Source organism: Equus asinus, chromosome 18, assembly GCF_041296235.1.
Source record: "Equus asinus isolate D_3611 breed Donkey chromosome 18, EquAss-T2T_v2, whole genome shotgun sequence".
Classification (NCBI taxonomy): Eukaryota; Metazoa; Chordata; class Mammalia; order Perissodactyla; family Equidae; genus Equus; species Equus asinus.
In genome coordinates this window covers 35,929,926-35,948,137 of record NC_091807.1, presented here as the reverse complement: position 1 = coordinate 35,948,137, position 18,212 = coordinate 35,929,926, and the positions used below count along the sequence as shown (strand labels likewise).

General features: G+C 41.6%; 1 protein-coding gene across 3 annotated transcripts in view; it reads right to left on the bottom strand.

Annotated features, from left to right (window-relative positions):
• The window catches only part of SH3BGR (SH3 domain binding glutamate rich protein), a 92,575-nt gene that overhangs the window by 34,716 nt on the left and 39,647 nt on the right, over positions 1-18,212 (bottom strand). The window contains exons 6-8 of one of the 3 annotated variants that reach the window (XM_014839289.3): positions 17,192-17,221; positions 12,547-12,682; positions 8,496-8,927 (exon numbers count right to left, since the gene is read on the bottom strand). In XM_014839289.3, coding sequence (XP_014694775.2) covers positions 12,581-12,682; positions 17,192-17,221 — 132 coding nt within the window. In that variant the 3' untranslated portion in view covers positions 8,496-8,927; positions 12,547-12,580. Of the gene's footprint in view, positions 1-8,495; positions 8,928-12,546; positions 12,683-17,191; positions 17,222-18,212 lie in introns of those variants that run through there. The other 2 variants (XM_070488903.1, XM_044750660.2) reach the window with 2 other exon arrangements.

Here is an 18,212-nt window from a genome sequence, read left to right as displayed (position 1 = left end):
TGAGTTTTTGTGTGTATGTCTGTTTTCATTTCTCTTGAGCTAACACCTGGGAGAGGAATTGCTGGGGTCCATGGCAACTGTGTGTTTAATTTGCAGGGAGAGAGCTCCATTTTAAATCGAGTGGTCGGGGGAGGCTTTGTTGAAAGGATAACGTTGAGCAGACATCTGAAGGAGGTGATCCAAATAAGCCATACGTCGGGGGTGGGGGAGAGGGCGAGCCAAGCAGAGAACGGCAAGACCAAAGGCAAGGACGTACCTGGTGTGTCTGAGGAACAGCAGAGTACGCTGTGTGGCTGAAATAGTGGGAACAAGGAGGAGGCTACAGGTTGACCTGCAATGCTCACCACTGATTGAGAAACATCACATTTAAGTGGAAATCTGTTAATTCATTTTGGAGCGAATCAGGCTACATATTCCAGCCTGCTGAACTAAATTCTTAACTCAATTAACCCATCCCAGTTTCCTTAACTGTTTGATTCAGATTTCATCCAATTTCTTCTATGATTCCGGCTTCTCCTAACATGTTTCATAAAGTGATATGCAGGATATGAGTGCACAATGATTGTATAACAAAAACTAAATTATAGGGGGCGGTCTCTGTGTTTGGGGGCAGTGTGTATAGGTACACTGCTGCCCGTTCCAGATAAAGGAAGGTGAACTGGAAAGCCCAGCCCCAAGTTCTGTTATTGCCCACCATCTCTCAGCCCTGGTAAAGTAAACTAAGTAAAAATCCTGGAATAGCTACATGATCACAGGCAGCAGCAGGCTGAGCTGGTGGTCCTCCATGGTCTCTAGGCCACCTCCTCTTCCTGTGCTGGTCAAACAAGAGAACTAAAGAGTAAGCAACTGGGCTTGACTACTTGCTTCTCCAGGAAGTCTCTTTTGCTGTGGCCATCTCTTGATTTTCCCAGGATGGCCTTGGGTTCATGATTTAAGAGGGCAGTGGGAGTTCTAAACAAAGAGTGTACGAACTGCAAAAGAGGCTAACTGGGCACAGAAGAGAGTAGAGGAGATCGGGGGAGGCTGCACTGAGGAACTGATGTCTCAGCTAAAATATGAAGGATGAGGTTTTTCTGGGCATGGGATGAGCAAAAGCATTCCAGGAGAGAGAAGAGCAAGGACAACACCTCGGAGGCAAGAAAGAACTTAGGACACTTTAAAAAGCAATTAACTATGGCTCAAGAGTGATGAGGAAATGCAGAGAGAAGAGCAGCATTGGAAAGCACAGCCTCATCACCTGGAGTCTTGTTGGACCTATACAGTCCGGACTTCATGCTGAAAGCAGTAGGCAGGAAATGAAGGGTTTCCAGCAGTGAAGTGACATGATAAGGTTCAGTGTGGCTGATAGTAATGGATTGAGCAAGGGCAAGATGGGAGGAAAAGTGCACAGATAAAATTCACTGTTCTCTCCACAACAGTGGAGGGAGCGTCCAGGATCACCTGAGTGTGCCACCTTGGGGTGTCACAATATCCAGATTTGAGTCCCAGCTCTGCCACCCACTGTGTTTAATACAAAGAGCATAAACAGTCATCGAGACAACAAATATATTGCAGAGAGCCAAACATGTCACCCAAGATCAAACCAGTCCAAATTCAACCACATTGATACATAAGTGCTGTAATTATTTCAAAAAAGACTCATATGAAAGGGATTTGTTTACCTTCCAGCCCTTGTTGGGTCATTCTTTTTTGTTAACTAAAAAATTATTTCAATCTAATGAGTGAAATTATGCCACTTGTCTTATGAGGCAAAGCAACCCTGACAGAGACACGCGTAGGCACATGTTATATATATACATAACACACAATCATTGCAATTTTCTCTCCACTAAATAACATTTCACCAAGATAATATTTTCCCTTGGAAAATTCCCAGGGAGGGTCAGATTTCCTTCTGTGAATGAAACAGGAGTTTGAGCCAAATTTAAGTAAATCTTAAAGGACAGCTAACCTTAGCTGACATCAGGTTTATACTGGTAAAAGGAAAGAGGACTCTGAAACCTCTATTATGTTATTATTTTTAATAAAACCTTATCTTCAAATGCATCTTTGAGAAGAAACTTCCATCATCATGGATCAAAAAAAAATCTTTCTATTCTTAGGTATATTTCTAGTCTCTTCCTTTGTCTTCCCCAAGAGAAATCAAATGAACTTTTAACCAAGAATAGATGTCCACAAAGGAAATAGTGTTCTAGGAAAATGATCGTGATCTTTTAGAAAACATACCCACTATTTACAATAATTTCTCCTTGGGTCTGTGTGTGACTGAAGGAAGACCCAGCGGCTCAATGCCCTGCCAGCGTGAGAGCTGTGCACTGGATCTGGAAGCGCCCTGCTCTCCATTTCCTGCTCAATGTCTCCATACATAAGAATATACATAGCTTAAGGATGAAAGCAATAGCAGTCTTCATTCTAAAACATGGGGTCTGCCCACACGCCTAGTTGCATGAGCAGTATGGGATAGGTTGCAGAGAGAACTAAAAAAAGACCTGGAGATGGCGTACAAGGCGTATGGTTTTATTGGGACTTACGTACAGGGAGTGTCCAGAGGCGGCTGGCTGGACGGAGTTGTGCATCCGCTACTGCAGGTTGCTTATATAGGCAGGCAAATACAGACTACGTGCTTACCAAGAAGGACTGTCCTTGGTACGACCAGCGTTCCCAGGGACAGTAACTTATGTGGAAGGGCTCTGTGTTCCTTCAAGATGTGATGTCCTTTGAGTGAGATACATTAACATCGGGGTTGGCCAGGCCCTGGATCGTTACAAATCCCAGATGGTTGGCGTCCTGCCCAGAAGGGGCCAAAGGGACACATGGTTGTTATAGGGTATGCAGACCAGGGCTGGGCAAGCGTGACCCTACACCTAGAAAATGCAGGTAAGTTTTTTAAATCCAGCTGATGATTCTCTTATTTTCAACAGTAAACAGTAAACGATAAAATGGTCAGTGTCCCGGAGTTACGAGCTGACTCCTAGACTTCCTTGTGGCAGGATCTGACCTACTTTGGTGGCCACAAAGGCTCTGCTGATCCCATAGAAACTGTCTGGAGAATTTAAGGATGCTCCTGCAAATTAAATTGCCTTAGCTGTTTGGGTAGGCAGCCAAAAATAGTAGTACCAAATAAACCTGGCCGTTGGAGTCAAACAGAGGATTTGAATCCTAGTTCTACAGCTTGCTAGCTCTGTGCTCCTAAGCAGGCTGCTTAAATTTCCTGAGCCTCTATTTCCCCAGCTAGAAATAAAATTCTGTAAAACTAACACAGAAGTCTCATGGTCACCGGAAGCATTAAATAAGACAACATACGAAAAATCTGTTAAACAGCATCTGACACATCGTAAATATTCAATACGTATTAGTTCTCTTTTTTGACCAGGAAATTTATTTAACACTTCGGCTCAAGGCGTTGTGCTCTGGGTCGCAAAGAGGAGTGACATGTGCATTCTGTCCTCAAAAACCTACAGTCTAAATTCCACTACTTTACAGGCTGATAGAAATGTTCTATATCTTGATAGGAACATTGGTTACATAAATAGACATATTTGTCAGAACTCATCAAACTGTACACTTAAAATGGGTGCCATGGTATAATAAGTATATCTGGTCTTAGTCTCCAGTTCCTGGCACAGAGCTCCTAAACCTCTTGGAATTTCCTTAGAGGAAATAGGAGTGTCCTTTGTTACTCATATTGTTACTCATAACTAGCCCCTCTGGATTATGAGATGACTCCTGAGCAGTAGAGGGGATCTACACAGCTGCAGAATGGAATCTGGCAGCCAGAAAAGCCAACCAGGTGATTAGAAGGTTGGCATTCTCAGCCCACGGCACCCCCATCCTCATCTCCGGGAGAGGGAGAGGAGCTGGAGACTGAGTTCAATCACCAGTGGCCAAGGATCTCATCCGTCATGCCTACATAAAGGAACCTCAGTAAAAAACTCAGAGGGGTTTGGGAGAGCTTCCTGAGGCGGAACACATTGATGTACTGAGACGGCGGTGCATCCCTACTCTATAAGGACAGAGGATCCTGTGTTCGGGACCCTTCTGGACTCTGCTCTATGTACCTGTTCATCTGGCTGTTCGTTTGTATCTTACATAATAGCCTATAATAAGTACAGTACTTCCCTGAGTTCTGTGAGTCATTCTGCAAGTTGTCCAACCTAAGGGCAGGGGAGATCTGTGGGAACCTCTGGATTTGTAGTCCACTGAGCAGAAATTCAGGGAGCCTGAGGATCCCACTTTCAGCTGAAAGTGTCTGAAGTGGGGGCAGTCTTATGGGACTGAGCCCTCAACCTATAGGATCTTCACTAACCCCAGGAGTGAGTGTCAGAATTGAATTATAAGACACCCAGTTGGTATCAGAAAATTGGAGAATTGGCTGGAGCTGGAAAACAGTACAGGTGCATATTATCGTGTCACTTAAAACTCAGTGAAGTTGTTTTAAAAAGAAAAACCCACAACCAAGCAAAGGCTTTTCAAACTGTACTCGGAATTGAATTCCCTTGAGGGTCAAGGTCCCTGTTAACTATACACAGAGCAGCTCTCCTTTCATCTGATTTTTATACCAGACGTCCATTTGAACAATGCCTTCCATAGCTTAAAAAACATATTTGAAAACCATTGGTCCCTTTGTAAAAGTCCATTAGGAGTGGCCAATTTGATCGGCCCATACAGATGAGGGAGGAAGGACTTGGATGTTTCCCAGGGTCTGAATTCCTCCTGGCCAGCATTTCTTAAACCCAGCTGCACATCTCAACCATCTGAGGAGCTTCTAAAAACACTCTGGTGCCTGAGCCCCACCCAGGATCTTCCTGGTGGGTCAAGGACATCATCATTGTGCTGAAAACTTCAAAGGAATTCAAGCCTTGTGGAGAACCATCGACAGGTGCAGTCAGACGCCACCCAGACCTCCCATTCTCCTGCCTAAATATTTCACCTACCATGGAAATCCTTTTGTAACCACTCTGAAACACCATCAAGGTGCATTTTGAGCGGATTTGACCTAACCGTATCTCAAAGTTTACCTCTCTCTGAAGCTAGTTAAGGCTGGAGAGGGGGATCTCTACTCCTTAGAGAAAAATGAAACAAGGTTGCGTTTCTCTGCTTCATTTTCGCAGAATCTGAGAAATTAATCTATGAGTTGATGTCTTTAATATGAGATTTATTTCCCTCCCTAGATAACTTTTGTTTCTTTCCAGGGGTAGACAAATAGACATTTTTTATAAAGGGACCTCAGAGAAACCTGACCTGCTAGAAAACAAGCAAACTGAAATTCATGCGCTAGGACTAAGGTGTATTTCACCTCATTAAATCATCGCCAACCGGGAGCCAGAAGGAATCGTCCTCACGGCTAAAAATACCATGAGGGGCTGGTTGCTCTGCTGGTGCATCATTGGGTAGCAGTTGACAGCTAAGCCCCAGAGGATTCTGGGTGTATCCTTCAGCATCAGTGAGTGGGGTGCGCCCAAGGACATCCAGACTGGAAAAGGTAGATGATGATTTTTAGTTCTTTCTCTCCGCAACTACGACTTTGGATCTGAAGCCACTAACCAATTTCTAGAGGACTGTGGGTTGACAGTGGTTCAGTCCCCTCTGTAACTGGGGCTGCCATTGGCAGCGACAGTGAGCGGCCCACGAACTCGAGATGGAAGGGAATGGAATCGCCCTCTGATGGTCCAACTAAGAAACCAGCACATAATGGATCACAGCCAAGAAGCGAGAGTCATCTTACTCCAGGGCCTGAAAGTCTTGACCGTGGCATCAAGTCTAAAGACAGATTATGTGGACCAGAGGAGGGCAAGGAAGGAGGCACTCAGAGGGCAAAGTGCGTCCTACCCACTGCCCAGCCAGGCACTGTCCAGGGGGCGCAGCCGTGGTCCAGGACAGAGAGCAAAGGGTCTGTTGGGAAGGCTGGTCCTGGCTTTGGAGGTGGAGGCAGATAGATCTCAGTCCCGGCTCAGCCATTTCTAGGCTGTGCGGCCTTCCACAAGTACTGAACACTCTCAAGAAGGCTTGAAACAGGGAAGACAATCGGCCGCTTCGCCAATCAGGGCTCCATTTCGACTTCTGTGAGGAGCTAAAAACATTTACAGGCTAAAGCAAGACCCTGTGTCTTTATCAAAATTGTCAGTCGGCAGTCCATTGCTGACTGAGTTTAGACTCTTCCTATGTAATGCCAGGGTGTGAAACTCAATCAGTTAGTGGTTTTAATGGCTTTTAAGAATGCACAACATTTTGCCCAAAATAAATTATCTTGGATAAAAGCTTTATAAATGATACACTAATTAATGGGCCGATTGGTGTGGAGGGGTTTTGTGTGTTTTTCCTCTGTCTGGTTAACAAATACCTTACACCCACCTTCCAATTTCCACAGCCCCCTAACTTGTACACGTGCAGGGGGACTCTGGCAAGAGACATTGTATCAAGAAGCTTGTCTTTTATCACCACCTAATGGTCCTTCTGTGTCATTACAATTCACTAAGGTTCCTTTACACTTAGCATGTTTGCACTTGTGTAAGTTAATTGGTTTTTTAAAGAAAACATTTTTAATTATTCCTCAAGAACTTGGCAGGCAATACATTTCATTCTCTTTCTATACCTCTCGCATTTAATTGAGAAAACGAAGAACTGAGTGACAACCACAAACCATCCTTATCACACATCTTGGATCCTTGTACCAAACGAAGATTTCAACCCGAAGAATGGGAGGAAATCCCCCAGAGAGGAAAAAGGCAGGGTGGAGAAGGGAGCATGTATTCTTCAGTGGTTAGAATAATGCACTCAAATTTTTATGTAGTTTTTTTCAAATTAAAAAATAAAAAAGAAACAGTTACTCCAAACGCTTAGGCTTTCTGTAGACTAAGAAATCAAACTCTTTGAACCTCTATTAGCTTCAGATCATCAAATAATTATTCCATTTATCTGGTCTTTTCTCCTTTTTTGCAAAATGATTTTGCTTATTCACTTGAGTTTTTCTTTAGAGTTATTCTTTTTTACATATTCCTAATGCTGTTTAGTTTCTAGAAACTTCCTATATTGATAAAGCATGTGGATTTTTTAAACTATATTTTGCTATCGCACAGTCTATATTTGGGGACTTTCCTCACTGGGCCACTGGACCCGCTAGCCACTGAAGGTTAGAGTGACAGGTGACACCGAATCTGGTAGAGAACTGAGGCCAGGTATATGGTATTATTGATCTAAGTTATTTTTGCATTTTAATAGTAGTTTAGAGAAAATGAAATGTGAAAATAAAAATACTCTCCTAGAATGCTAATTTTCTGACTAGAGAATGACACTGTGAGAAGAAATTAATTTAATTTAAATAAGTAGTCTATTGTTATCTTTGCTCATTATTTGCACCAATATTTATTTTCACTTTAAAACAGGAGAAATACGAGGAAAATTGGCACCTAGCTAAATAAATCTATCTCCTTCCTCCTCGAGCACAGAAGAGCTAAAAGTCAGCCGAAGAACAGCAAAAGCTGAAGGCCTATTTGTGCGTGGAGCTGCTGGGAAAATTGTGTATGCTTTTTAGATAGGACATAACTTCATGCAATGAGGTAAAAAAACAGAAATTAATTTTTAATTATATGTTTCCATTTCACTGTAGTCTCTCACCTTATTTTTAGCAAAGGGAGAAACGTTTTCAAAGTAGTCGATTTGGAACAAAACAATCTTAATTCTCTTCATAATGCCTCTTTGTTACTAGGGTAACGAGAAAAGAGCTGTTTCCCAGAGTTCATGTGACCCACACGACTTCTGCCACCGCAGAATACATTCCCAAACGACCCAACAGGCTTAGCTGCAAGATCAATAGGCAGACTCAGGAGAGGAAAAGTTTACGGCCGCTCCAAGTTGAACTGCCATGATTGTTATTAAATAGGAAAACAGCAAGGAGAGGAGCTCTTCTGACAGTGCAGAAGCAATGTTTGCTGCAAGAAAAATACAAACAATAGCAATTACACAGAGAGGGGAGGAATGTCGATAATCTGAGGTGGCACAGGTGAGCAGAGAAACGCTTCAAACCTACCTGGGGAACAAGTCCTGGGGGCTGGACCGGCTCTTGGTGAACAGACACTCTGCATCAGGAGGCAAAATTACAGTAACGGGCTCTCCATGTAGCAGCGAGGCTGCAAATCAATCAAGGGCAGAAGGAACCGAAGCAGCCACTCCCTTCAGCTCAGAAATATGCAAACGGCATTGGGTGGCAAATTTCTTCATCTTTACCATCATCCCTACACATGTGGGTGACAGAGTTACATTTCGATAAGGCTTCAAAGATCATGCACACAGTGGTGTGTGTGACACAAAACATGACGTAACAAGATGATCAGCGTCATTTGAAAACGTGGACCAAATAATCAGGGCAACCAAAAGCATCCGTCCAATGCAGCCAGAAGTTCCGCTGAGGATTCAGACGTGGCCACAGACAGATTGAGTCCGGGCATCTAAAAAGAAGGGACTATAAATACAGAAATAATGCTCTTTGGGACAAGATATTTGCTATTAATCTTTATTGGTATGACTATTCTCTGGAAAGCCCTTCGTTTGCAAAGCTAATTCTGAGACAAGGAGCATAAGGCACATACAAAGAAATACTTTTGTCATATCACAAAGAGAAGTTCTCTACTTTGAAATCACTTTTTTCAGGGTATTAGTAAGAAGGTCTATTCATGCAGAGCAAATAAAAATAATAAGCAAAGACCAGAAATGTCAGGCACATGAAGGTATGTATGTGTCGTCTTCACATTTAATTTCGTGTTGATATAATTAAGTAGATATATCCGTGTACATCTAACCATGTCAGATAGTACAATTCCTCGGTGAACCCCGGATGTGCTGAGAGAAGGGTGCTAGCTTTGGGCCAAAGCATTTGGTTGAGTTTGGTTTGTGGGGAGATAGTTGAAATGTTGCTTCATGCCTTGGGTTTTCTAAAAGAAAGAGAAAATATTAGGGAAAAGACTGTTACAGAGAGATAGATAATGTTTACCACAATATTCATTATTTAACATGCGATATAGGGAATGACAAATAAAAATGGCAAGTAATAGGATATATTGGAATATATGAGGAAGCCATTTGGTGTAAACCTAATTCGGCCTGACCTTGTCTTTCCAAAAGGGCCTGACCAAGGCCATTGAGCATGCATTGTATATCTGCTTTAGAGATTCCCTATGGCAAGAGCAAAAGGCCCTTGAGATAAAGGTGCAACTTCCCTCCCCCTCCTAACGTTGGCGTCTCCTTAATGATTAAGCATCTTTCCTTAGGCTAGAAGCTGATTGCTGCGCTCACCTGTGACCACCCAGCTGGAGACAATAGACTTGCCTCCTGCTACCGCCCACCAAGATAGCAGACCCACTACCTGCTGTGCCCATCAAGCGCTGTGCCAACAGGGCAATCTTGTGACTATTGTGGGAGGGACATTTCAATCATATGTGAAACACCCTCTTTGAGGGTATATAACCACCCTTATACCCCGACTTCTTTGGAGTACTCTGTTCCTTTGTGGAAAGACTCTCCCGGGTTATAATCCTAAAATTTAAGCTCAGAATAAACTCACCCAAATTTTCATTTATAGATTGGTTATGGATTATTTTCGTCGACAGGAAGTATTGCCTTTTATTCTATAAACCACTACTCATCGTTTGTTCCTAAGTGTAAAGAAAGGAAATTAAACTTTTCTTGTGGAAAACCAGACCAGGTTTATATCCTTTCTCCGAACCAGCACATATAAACTCCTTAAGAGAGTCAGCCTCTCCGATTCTTGTTTCCCCACTGCATCTTCACAGAAAACGGAGAGGCTGGACTTACAGCTTAGTCCTGGAGGAGGAAATTTTCATCGGCCATCGCTACTCTAGAGGACAGTGAATTAAGTAGCAGCCCTTTGGGAAGTAGAATTCAGTCTCACACTATATATATATTTCTCCCAGGGCATCAACTTAGCATCAATTTCAAACACGGGAAATGAGAATTCTTTCATAGTTCTATTCATTGCCATGTTCTCCCTAACACTATTTTTTCAAATAAAATGCCTGGCATATTCATGAGCTATGAGATGGATTTGTCTGTGGAAGCTGGATGGTTTGCTGAATGCCTGATTGCACTGCCATGTTGCATTTTCAAGGATACGGACTGTGTTCCGGGGTCAGGGGTCTGATTCACTCCTTCACTGGCAGGCACTTTGGCCTCACAACAAACCGCTATGGACTGGCTTCCAAACTAGAAGGCATCAGAGAAACAGGCAAAAGGTGCAGGCACAGCCGTATTTGCCCTTTTTTTTTAAGGCAGCCTATAAAGCCATCTGGCCACATGAAGGATTCTAAGCTGTGCCATTCCACAAGCAGCATTTTGTTATAATTACCACATTAAAACTGCATAATTTTTTTTATTGGGGTCACATTGGTTTCTAACATTTAAAATTGCATAATTTTTAAAGAACTTGACAAGCAACATGAATAGAAATGGATTTAAACAGTACCTATGAGTCCTTTACTGTTTGGGGGTGTTTTGGTATAAGGGCAAATATCAGCATATTTTCCTTTTCCACCATTCTTCAGATAGAATTTCTAAAAGTAAACTTGCCGATTTTCTTTTTCAAAAATGGGTCCCAACCCATTCCTTAGATATGGGATTAGGGACACTAATTTGACTGACGACAGACTTCTCAATAGTAACAACAGAAAAAGATTTAAAACAAAATAAATGAGATCACTTCCAAAATAACCATCATTAGGCTTTTTTAAAAATTATTATTTTTTAATGTAGTTTCTTTTCTTTTTTTAATGCTTTTTTTGGTGAGGAAGATTGGTCCTGAGCTAACTACTGTTACCAATCTTCCTCCTTTTTTTTTCTCCCCAAAGCCCCAGTACATATCCTAGTTGTAGGTCATTCTAGTTCCTCTATGTGGGATGCCACCACAGAATGGCTTGATGAGCACTGTGCAGGTCCGTGCCCAGGATTCAAACCGGCGAACCCCAGGCACCGTCAAAGCAGAGCGCAAACTTAACCCCTCGGCCATGGGACCAGCCCCTCATTGGGCCTTAAAGTAGAGGTCTCTGTGTCCAGAATGTGAAAGAGACCACCTACGAAAACATCAAACGACGGGCTGGACTTTGCTCTGTAATTTAAATAAATGAACAATGAAACTTTCATGGCCCAGTAATAAATTGTGATGGCTACTCTCACCAGCTCCTAAAAAACGATTTCCTAAAAATACATTAATTGTTTTTCTTATATTAGCTTTCTAGTTACAAGTGTTAAGTATATAAGTGGGGAGAGTCACACTATTTGAGTTGGTCTTCGGGACACAGAGCAGTGCGGTGCCAATCTTCACAAAGCACGGGGCAGGGGGGGCGGTTCTTTTTCCTTCTCCAACTGAGCCCTGTGCCCACCTTCACCAGACAGGCTCCGATTTATCACAGAGCTTTGCTGGAGACCTACTGTGTGCTTCAACGCTTATTCCCTCATTCTCTCCTCCTTCTCTCCTCCCCAATGTCAACAGCCCAAAAATCTGTCCTGTGTGTTCCAGCGGAGACATAATATGGACAGTAAGGAGACTAAAACAAAATGTTTAATTTGAATTTGAATTTTAAAAAGGACCCCAATAGCACCAGAGCAAACTATAAACTTCACTGCCCTGGAGAATAAACTGCTGCCTCAAATTTGGTTGCAAAGTTGAATAATATTAATAATAGTACACCATTTACATAGCTATTTGCTAAATGTCTGGTAAAACCAGCTATTTTTATAGCACATAATGATCTTTAGATGTTGTCACACATCCCCTCTATCTGTATGGCCCACAACATTTGAGTACGTCCCCCAGGTCCTCAATATCCACTATCATTAGACACTATCATTATCTTATCAATATATTGAAACGGCACTTGCCACACTGTTAAGAATCACATAATTATTTCTCATCGTCAGTAGAAGTTTACAACTGCAAGGCAGCAAGCGTACTTGTCAAAGGTTCCTAGAGCAACTTCCCCCTATTCCATGCCGTTTCTACACGAGTGTTCGGGTTAATATTGAATAAATGAAAAGGTACCATCAAGCACTTATCACTAAATCTCTAGCAGCCATTTTTTCCTTCATGAACAACAGCCAGCTTTGTGATTTTCAGGCTGTAATGTATGGCCATCATTATGAGCGTGGATTGTCATTCCCCTGCAGATATGCAAGTACACTGGTCAGCAGAGGAGTCTGTGCAATAGGGTGCTAACAACAGAACATTTCCTGTGCCTTCACTTAAATGACAGTCACAGAGAGAAAGAGGACGAAATAGGTACAAAACAAACTCTTCCTGGCCCCAAAGCTACGCTTTTTCTTGGAAATCATATCAATCACAGCCTTCCACGCCCTAGTGTACAAGAAAAGGGTCCAACAGAGTTCACCAGCGCTGTGATTCCAGAAAGGGGCGTCCCAGGGCCTTGGGAAGACAGACGGATAGACCTGCGTTTGAATCCACTTCTCCTATTACCGAGTGAAATGTAATATAGACCGCACACTGTAATAAACAGGTTTTCAACCCCAGATTTATGCAGCTACCTGGAAAAGTTGGAGAAATCGAGCATGAAAAGACCTAAGAGTCGTCTTCTTCTTCTCCTGGCTCCTCCTCTTCTCCTTGTTCAGCTTCCTCTTCCTCCCGGTCCCCTTCTGCTCCCTCCTCGGTTACTTCTTTCGTCTTATTTTAACAAAAATTACATTCTTATCGAGAAGTGTAAGGGTCAACAGACACAGTGAGGGAAGGGATAGAAAATCTCAGGCTAGAGTTGAGGGCCTCCCACACCTCCTACCCAACACACCTACCACACACCCAACACACACCCAACACATACACAACACACCACACATAACATATATGCAACACACACCAAATACACACACACAGAGCACATCTACCATACACAACACAACACACACACACACAACACATATACAACATAACACGCATACAACACAAAACATACATACAACACACAACAAACACAAACAATGCACACAACATACATGCCACACACAGACATCATCTTTCTGAACACAGAGCCCGCAATCTGGACTGGTGATGCAGAGCAGTACGTTATTCTAACGAGTTTCATGATTTCTCTTCAGCATACAGTCTTTGCTCATATTAACAGATCACTGTCATCAAATCATCTTCAAACAATTCAGAAGGCAGTTAGAAGAATAAAATACAAAAAGAATCTCAGCAAATAGAATTTTTTCAGAAGGGAGGAAGCTTTTAAATTTACAAGCTGGCGATATTTTGTTAGAACTAGCTAATTTCTTCAAGCCAAAGTTATCGGCAACATATACATTTAATCTAAAATTACTTCCAAATTAATAGTATGTTTGTCTTATTTTTATGCATAAAAATGAGATTTTTAGAAACAGAAGCTTGCCTGACAAGAAAGAAACTAAAGAAAGAATTATTGGAAGGCTATAACTTATAGATAATGAAAAATCACAGCATAAAGTAAGCTAGAAATAATCTTTAGGTCTGAGAATAGGGATTAGTTTGATAAGTAACATTACATAATGAAGTAGATCTATACTTACTGCCACTCCCAAAAAAATATAGATAGACTACACAAAAAAAGTAGATTACAGAAGAGTATTCAGCAAGGTTTGATGCCTATGTGTGTGTGAGTGCGTGCATGATGTGAGCGTGTGCGTGTGCAGTTAGTGGTTATCTCTGGGTAACAGGGTTAGAAGCTATTTTTATTTTCTTCTTTCATCTGTATTTTCTATAAAGATCATGAATTATTTTGTAATTTCAAAAATCAACAGAAGTTTCTTTGGGGGGTTTCTTTTGACATTTGGGACCCTCTTTAATGTTGATGACCATCCACAGAAACACCCAGATAATACATGTGACTTTTGGTAAATTATTCTCCCTACCCTTGAGCTCTCCATTTTAATTTAGCTCTCTGATTAGTATTTTAAAATGATTAATTCAAAAATGTTCAAAAACAACATTCTTAAAACTCTTGATTACAATGAAAGGAACAGATTTAGCTGAGGGGAGGGAATCCAAGAATGTCACTTTGGACCCGCCCTTAGAATTCACTAACATTCTCTGAACTGATTCATCTACACATTCCCATGATTAGGTCCCTATTAGGGTTTAAATTTAAAACTCCCCACATCCCAACTGATAAACAGCAGATTCAACAGGCAAACAGCCGAGTGAGAATCTCAATTCTGCTTCATTTTGACATGTAACGCCTCTTCCACCCTGTGAGCCATACGAAAATAGCATGCTGATCTTGCAGTGCTGAATTAATGAAAATTACCATAAAGCTCTTTATAATGAATCCTCCCCAATCCCTATTAGGAAGCAAAACAAAATTTCTCAAACAAGAAAAAGATCATTCTTTGAAGTTGGAATGTTTCAATATGCAGGAAAGGAATGGGAAAGAGAGGACTCCTTTGTGAAAACTGAAACGGGGTTTAAGAGCTCCCTCCATCTCTGCATTTGCTCTCTCTCCCTGCTTATTTCCCATTACTCATTTCAATCACCAAAAGAAAATCAAGGGCTTTCTTTTTTAACCAAACACAGGTTCTTAATGTAAAGTAAACGTTATTGTCTTTGAAATTAGATGGACTTTCTATGACGAGCAGCAAAACAGGAGGAGTCCTTGTAATCGACCTCCATTTGACAACGCATCGGATCACCTAGAATGTAGGTTCTAATCCAGTGGTTCTCAGACTTGACAGAGCATCACAGCCACCTGACGGGCTTGTGAAAATACAGTCTGCTGGGCTCCACCTCAGAGTTTCTGATTCCTGACATCTGGGAGCAGGCCTGAAAATGTGTATTTCTAGGGGTTCCCAGGTGAAGTTGATGCTGCTGCTCTAGGAACCCCACTTTGAGAACCCCTGCTAGAGTCTGTATTCTCTCTCTTAAATTAGGCTGATGGATAACCAGAGCATGGTGAGCACTTGCAACTGGCAGATTTGGCATCACGACCCACCGAATTCTTCATTTACCAGCGTGGGTTATGTAAGTTCCCACATTTGTGTCCCATTGGAATTACATAACTTAAATAAACAGCATGGAAATCAATAAATATGAACATGAAAAGAACGTTTTTAATGCAATACTTGGGGAAAACCCAATACATGTAAGTCACCTTAAAAACTTGTCATCAAATGAGGTGCCAAAAAAGTTGGGTGACAGGGAAGGCTCATAAAATTTGGAGAGATTATGTAGCCAGACTGCTTTGCAGGTGTCTTTAAACTTCTGCTCTATTTTAAAGAAACCAGAACTGGAATTTCTAGATGGACAAATGACTATGTTTATGTTAGAAAGACAATAGGTAATTCTAATCATCGGACTCTGGTGAAAAGGTCTTTGTCTAGCATCAAAAAAATTGGCAGTATATATACGTTTACATATTTCAAGTCTAAATGTTTAAGGCCCCTACGTTATCATGATTTACCACTTTAACTGACTTCTTCAATTGGTCAAACAACCTCCAGTTCCAAAGAAGGCGTAGGAGGTCTTCTTCTGTACTGGGGATGTTGGTTATTATTTAAGCATAGACTCTATAAACAAACACATGAGCCAGTCCAACGACAGTTTAAATTACACGCGAGGAGAAATTTTATTGCTTTAAATTTTATCCTTAGTATTGTTTTCTAATTTTTCTTTTAATGTTGTAATTGCACTTTTAAATCTTACGTACTCAGCACTCACAATTTTTGAATAGGTTCTTCTAATTTTGTATACTCCTTAACCTTTTATCCTGATTCTCTTCTATTTCAGTTCTTCTTATTCTGCCCTTATTCACTTAAGACATTTCTTTCTTAAATTCTTCATCTTTGTGAATATATATGTTTCTTTTACATTCCTAATTTGAATTCTTTTTATAGTCTTTTCTTTCTTGTTGCTAGTGTTTCCTCTCATGGCCATAGTAGGGACAGCAAAGAGGAAGGCTAAGCCCCAAACAGGAAGTGAAGGCTGATGCATCTCGATATGATCTCTCATGCCTGTCAGTCCTGGCTCCTAAAATGAAGGCTCTCAACCTCAGCTCCATCAGACAACCTGAAGGCGTGCCAGCGCCCAGTCCTGGAGGGTCTGATTCACCAGCTGATGGAGGCAGGCTTCTGGAGGGTCCAAAAACACCACGGGTGATTCTAATGCACACACACACAGGGGATGAGAACCACTGTTCTAATATAACCTCAAGTTGGGGAGGCAGGTTCAAAGTTCTTCCCAAATCAATAATGCTCTCTCTGGATAGATCGCCACCAGAAACCCTGGAACCGTGGGGTTTCTTAATGTCATACATCTTCCAGAGACTTAATAATGAGCTGCATGTTTAAACTTCATGGTGTCTAAGACCTAAAAGATGCAAGACCTAAAATTAAGACTCAATATTGTGTGCTGCCCTGACATCTGGTAAAATCAGGAAGGCCTGAAATGGCTTAATCACTAGTTCCCCTCCCACTCTGCTCCTGCAGATTAGGTCTCCTATAGGACCAACCCTTCTCAACAAGGGACTAGGCACAGTGCCTGCGTACCCCTCGGAAGTATTCAAACAAGCCTATCACATCCTCCTTGGGAACCAGGGGACACCTCATCCTCTTGTTCCTACAAAGCCTGCCTCCTGTCATCTCTGGTTGTTCATGCTGTTCCCAAGCACAATCCTCGTGTGGCCCTGAACTGTGCAGATGTCCTCCTCCCCTGGGCTTTGAGAATATGTGACTAATAAACGACTGCCAATCTCATCTATCCACTGTCAGGTGTTGTGTATCAACCATCCCCATAACCATAAAGAGGGAATCACTCCCGCACCAATGATGTGAACAGGAGGTGACCATAACACCACCACCAAGCACCATGCAAGCTGCATAAACTGTGTGCTATTCAATGGGGTGGGAAGGAGGAATGGAGAAGAAGTCTCTACCTAGTGACCTGGCCCCACTGAAGACACCTTCACCATAGGAGGCTCAGAAAAAAATCCATAGCCAAGCCCTATTTCTCTACCCACCTCCCTTTGATAAATTTATCTGTCTCCAACTTATTTTATTTGTCTTCTCAGCAGTCTAAAGGAGGATATTCTGGGAGCGTGGGTTGCATCAGCTTCTTTATACCATGAAGAACAAGGAGAATGTGGCTAAAGCTGCAATTCTCTCACGTCAAAGGTGTTTTTATTAAGTGCAACTGTTAAATATGTTACTGTACCTCTTCCGTTGCTGTCTCTGCCTCTTCTTCCTTAGTTCCAAAGTAAAAATTAAAGAAAAAATGTAAATTCACATAAATATTAAGTTGAATCTAAAAATTAAGTGAACTATAATAAATGCATGTTCATCAAAATGAAATACATTATTTATCGATAAAATATATGTATAGCAAAGATACGATAACTCAGCAATGCCTACTTATTTCATGCATTATATCTCAAGCTCTTGGAATATTATGAGATTAAGACATTTTTCCATCACTCATATGCCTGAGACAATAAAATTATTTAATACTACTGCTTAATTCTATGTTTAATTCTTTCTCTATATCTAAAGCATATTGCAGATCTATAGAGAGATCCAGTAAAATTCAGACCATATATGTAAGCAGTTAGAAAACTGGAACAAAACTCTATCTTTTCTACCTTTATGTCCTTATAAGTATGCCTTTATTTCAGCTTTGAACCTATTAATAAAAGTAGATCAAAAACTTTCCTCCATCAGAACAAAATGATGACATTTCTGAACCATGTATTATTTAAACACAGATTTACGGTTAAAGAGAGAAACTTGCAAGGTAAGAGAGGGTGAGACCATCGCAGGCTCAAACAGGTCTCCACTCGGCCAACCCACTGGAATTTCTATTTCCTCAGATCAAAGAAACAGAACTAGACTATATCTCCTAAAAATGCAAGGAAATAGGAGCTTTTCCATCCCTTCCCAAAATGGCCCTAAGATAAAGCTTTCTGGGAGCAGAGTACCACAACTGCTTTAATGAAGTGGAGAGATGCAGTTCTAAAGAGCAGGCCCTAAAACTTCCGAAGGCCTTGCAACTCAGGCAGTGAGCTCGTGGCATCTTGGACTGCGGGCATGGAGAGCAATCTTGCAGCTGAGTATATGCTATCACCCAGTCCCTTCTTTGGACAGACGAGGACACCAAGACCACAAAGTTAAGCAATTGGCCAAAAGTCACAGGAGAAGTAAGCAACACAGTCAGGACTTGCTTCAAGGCTCCTGGTTCC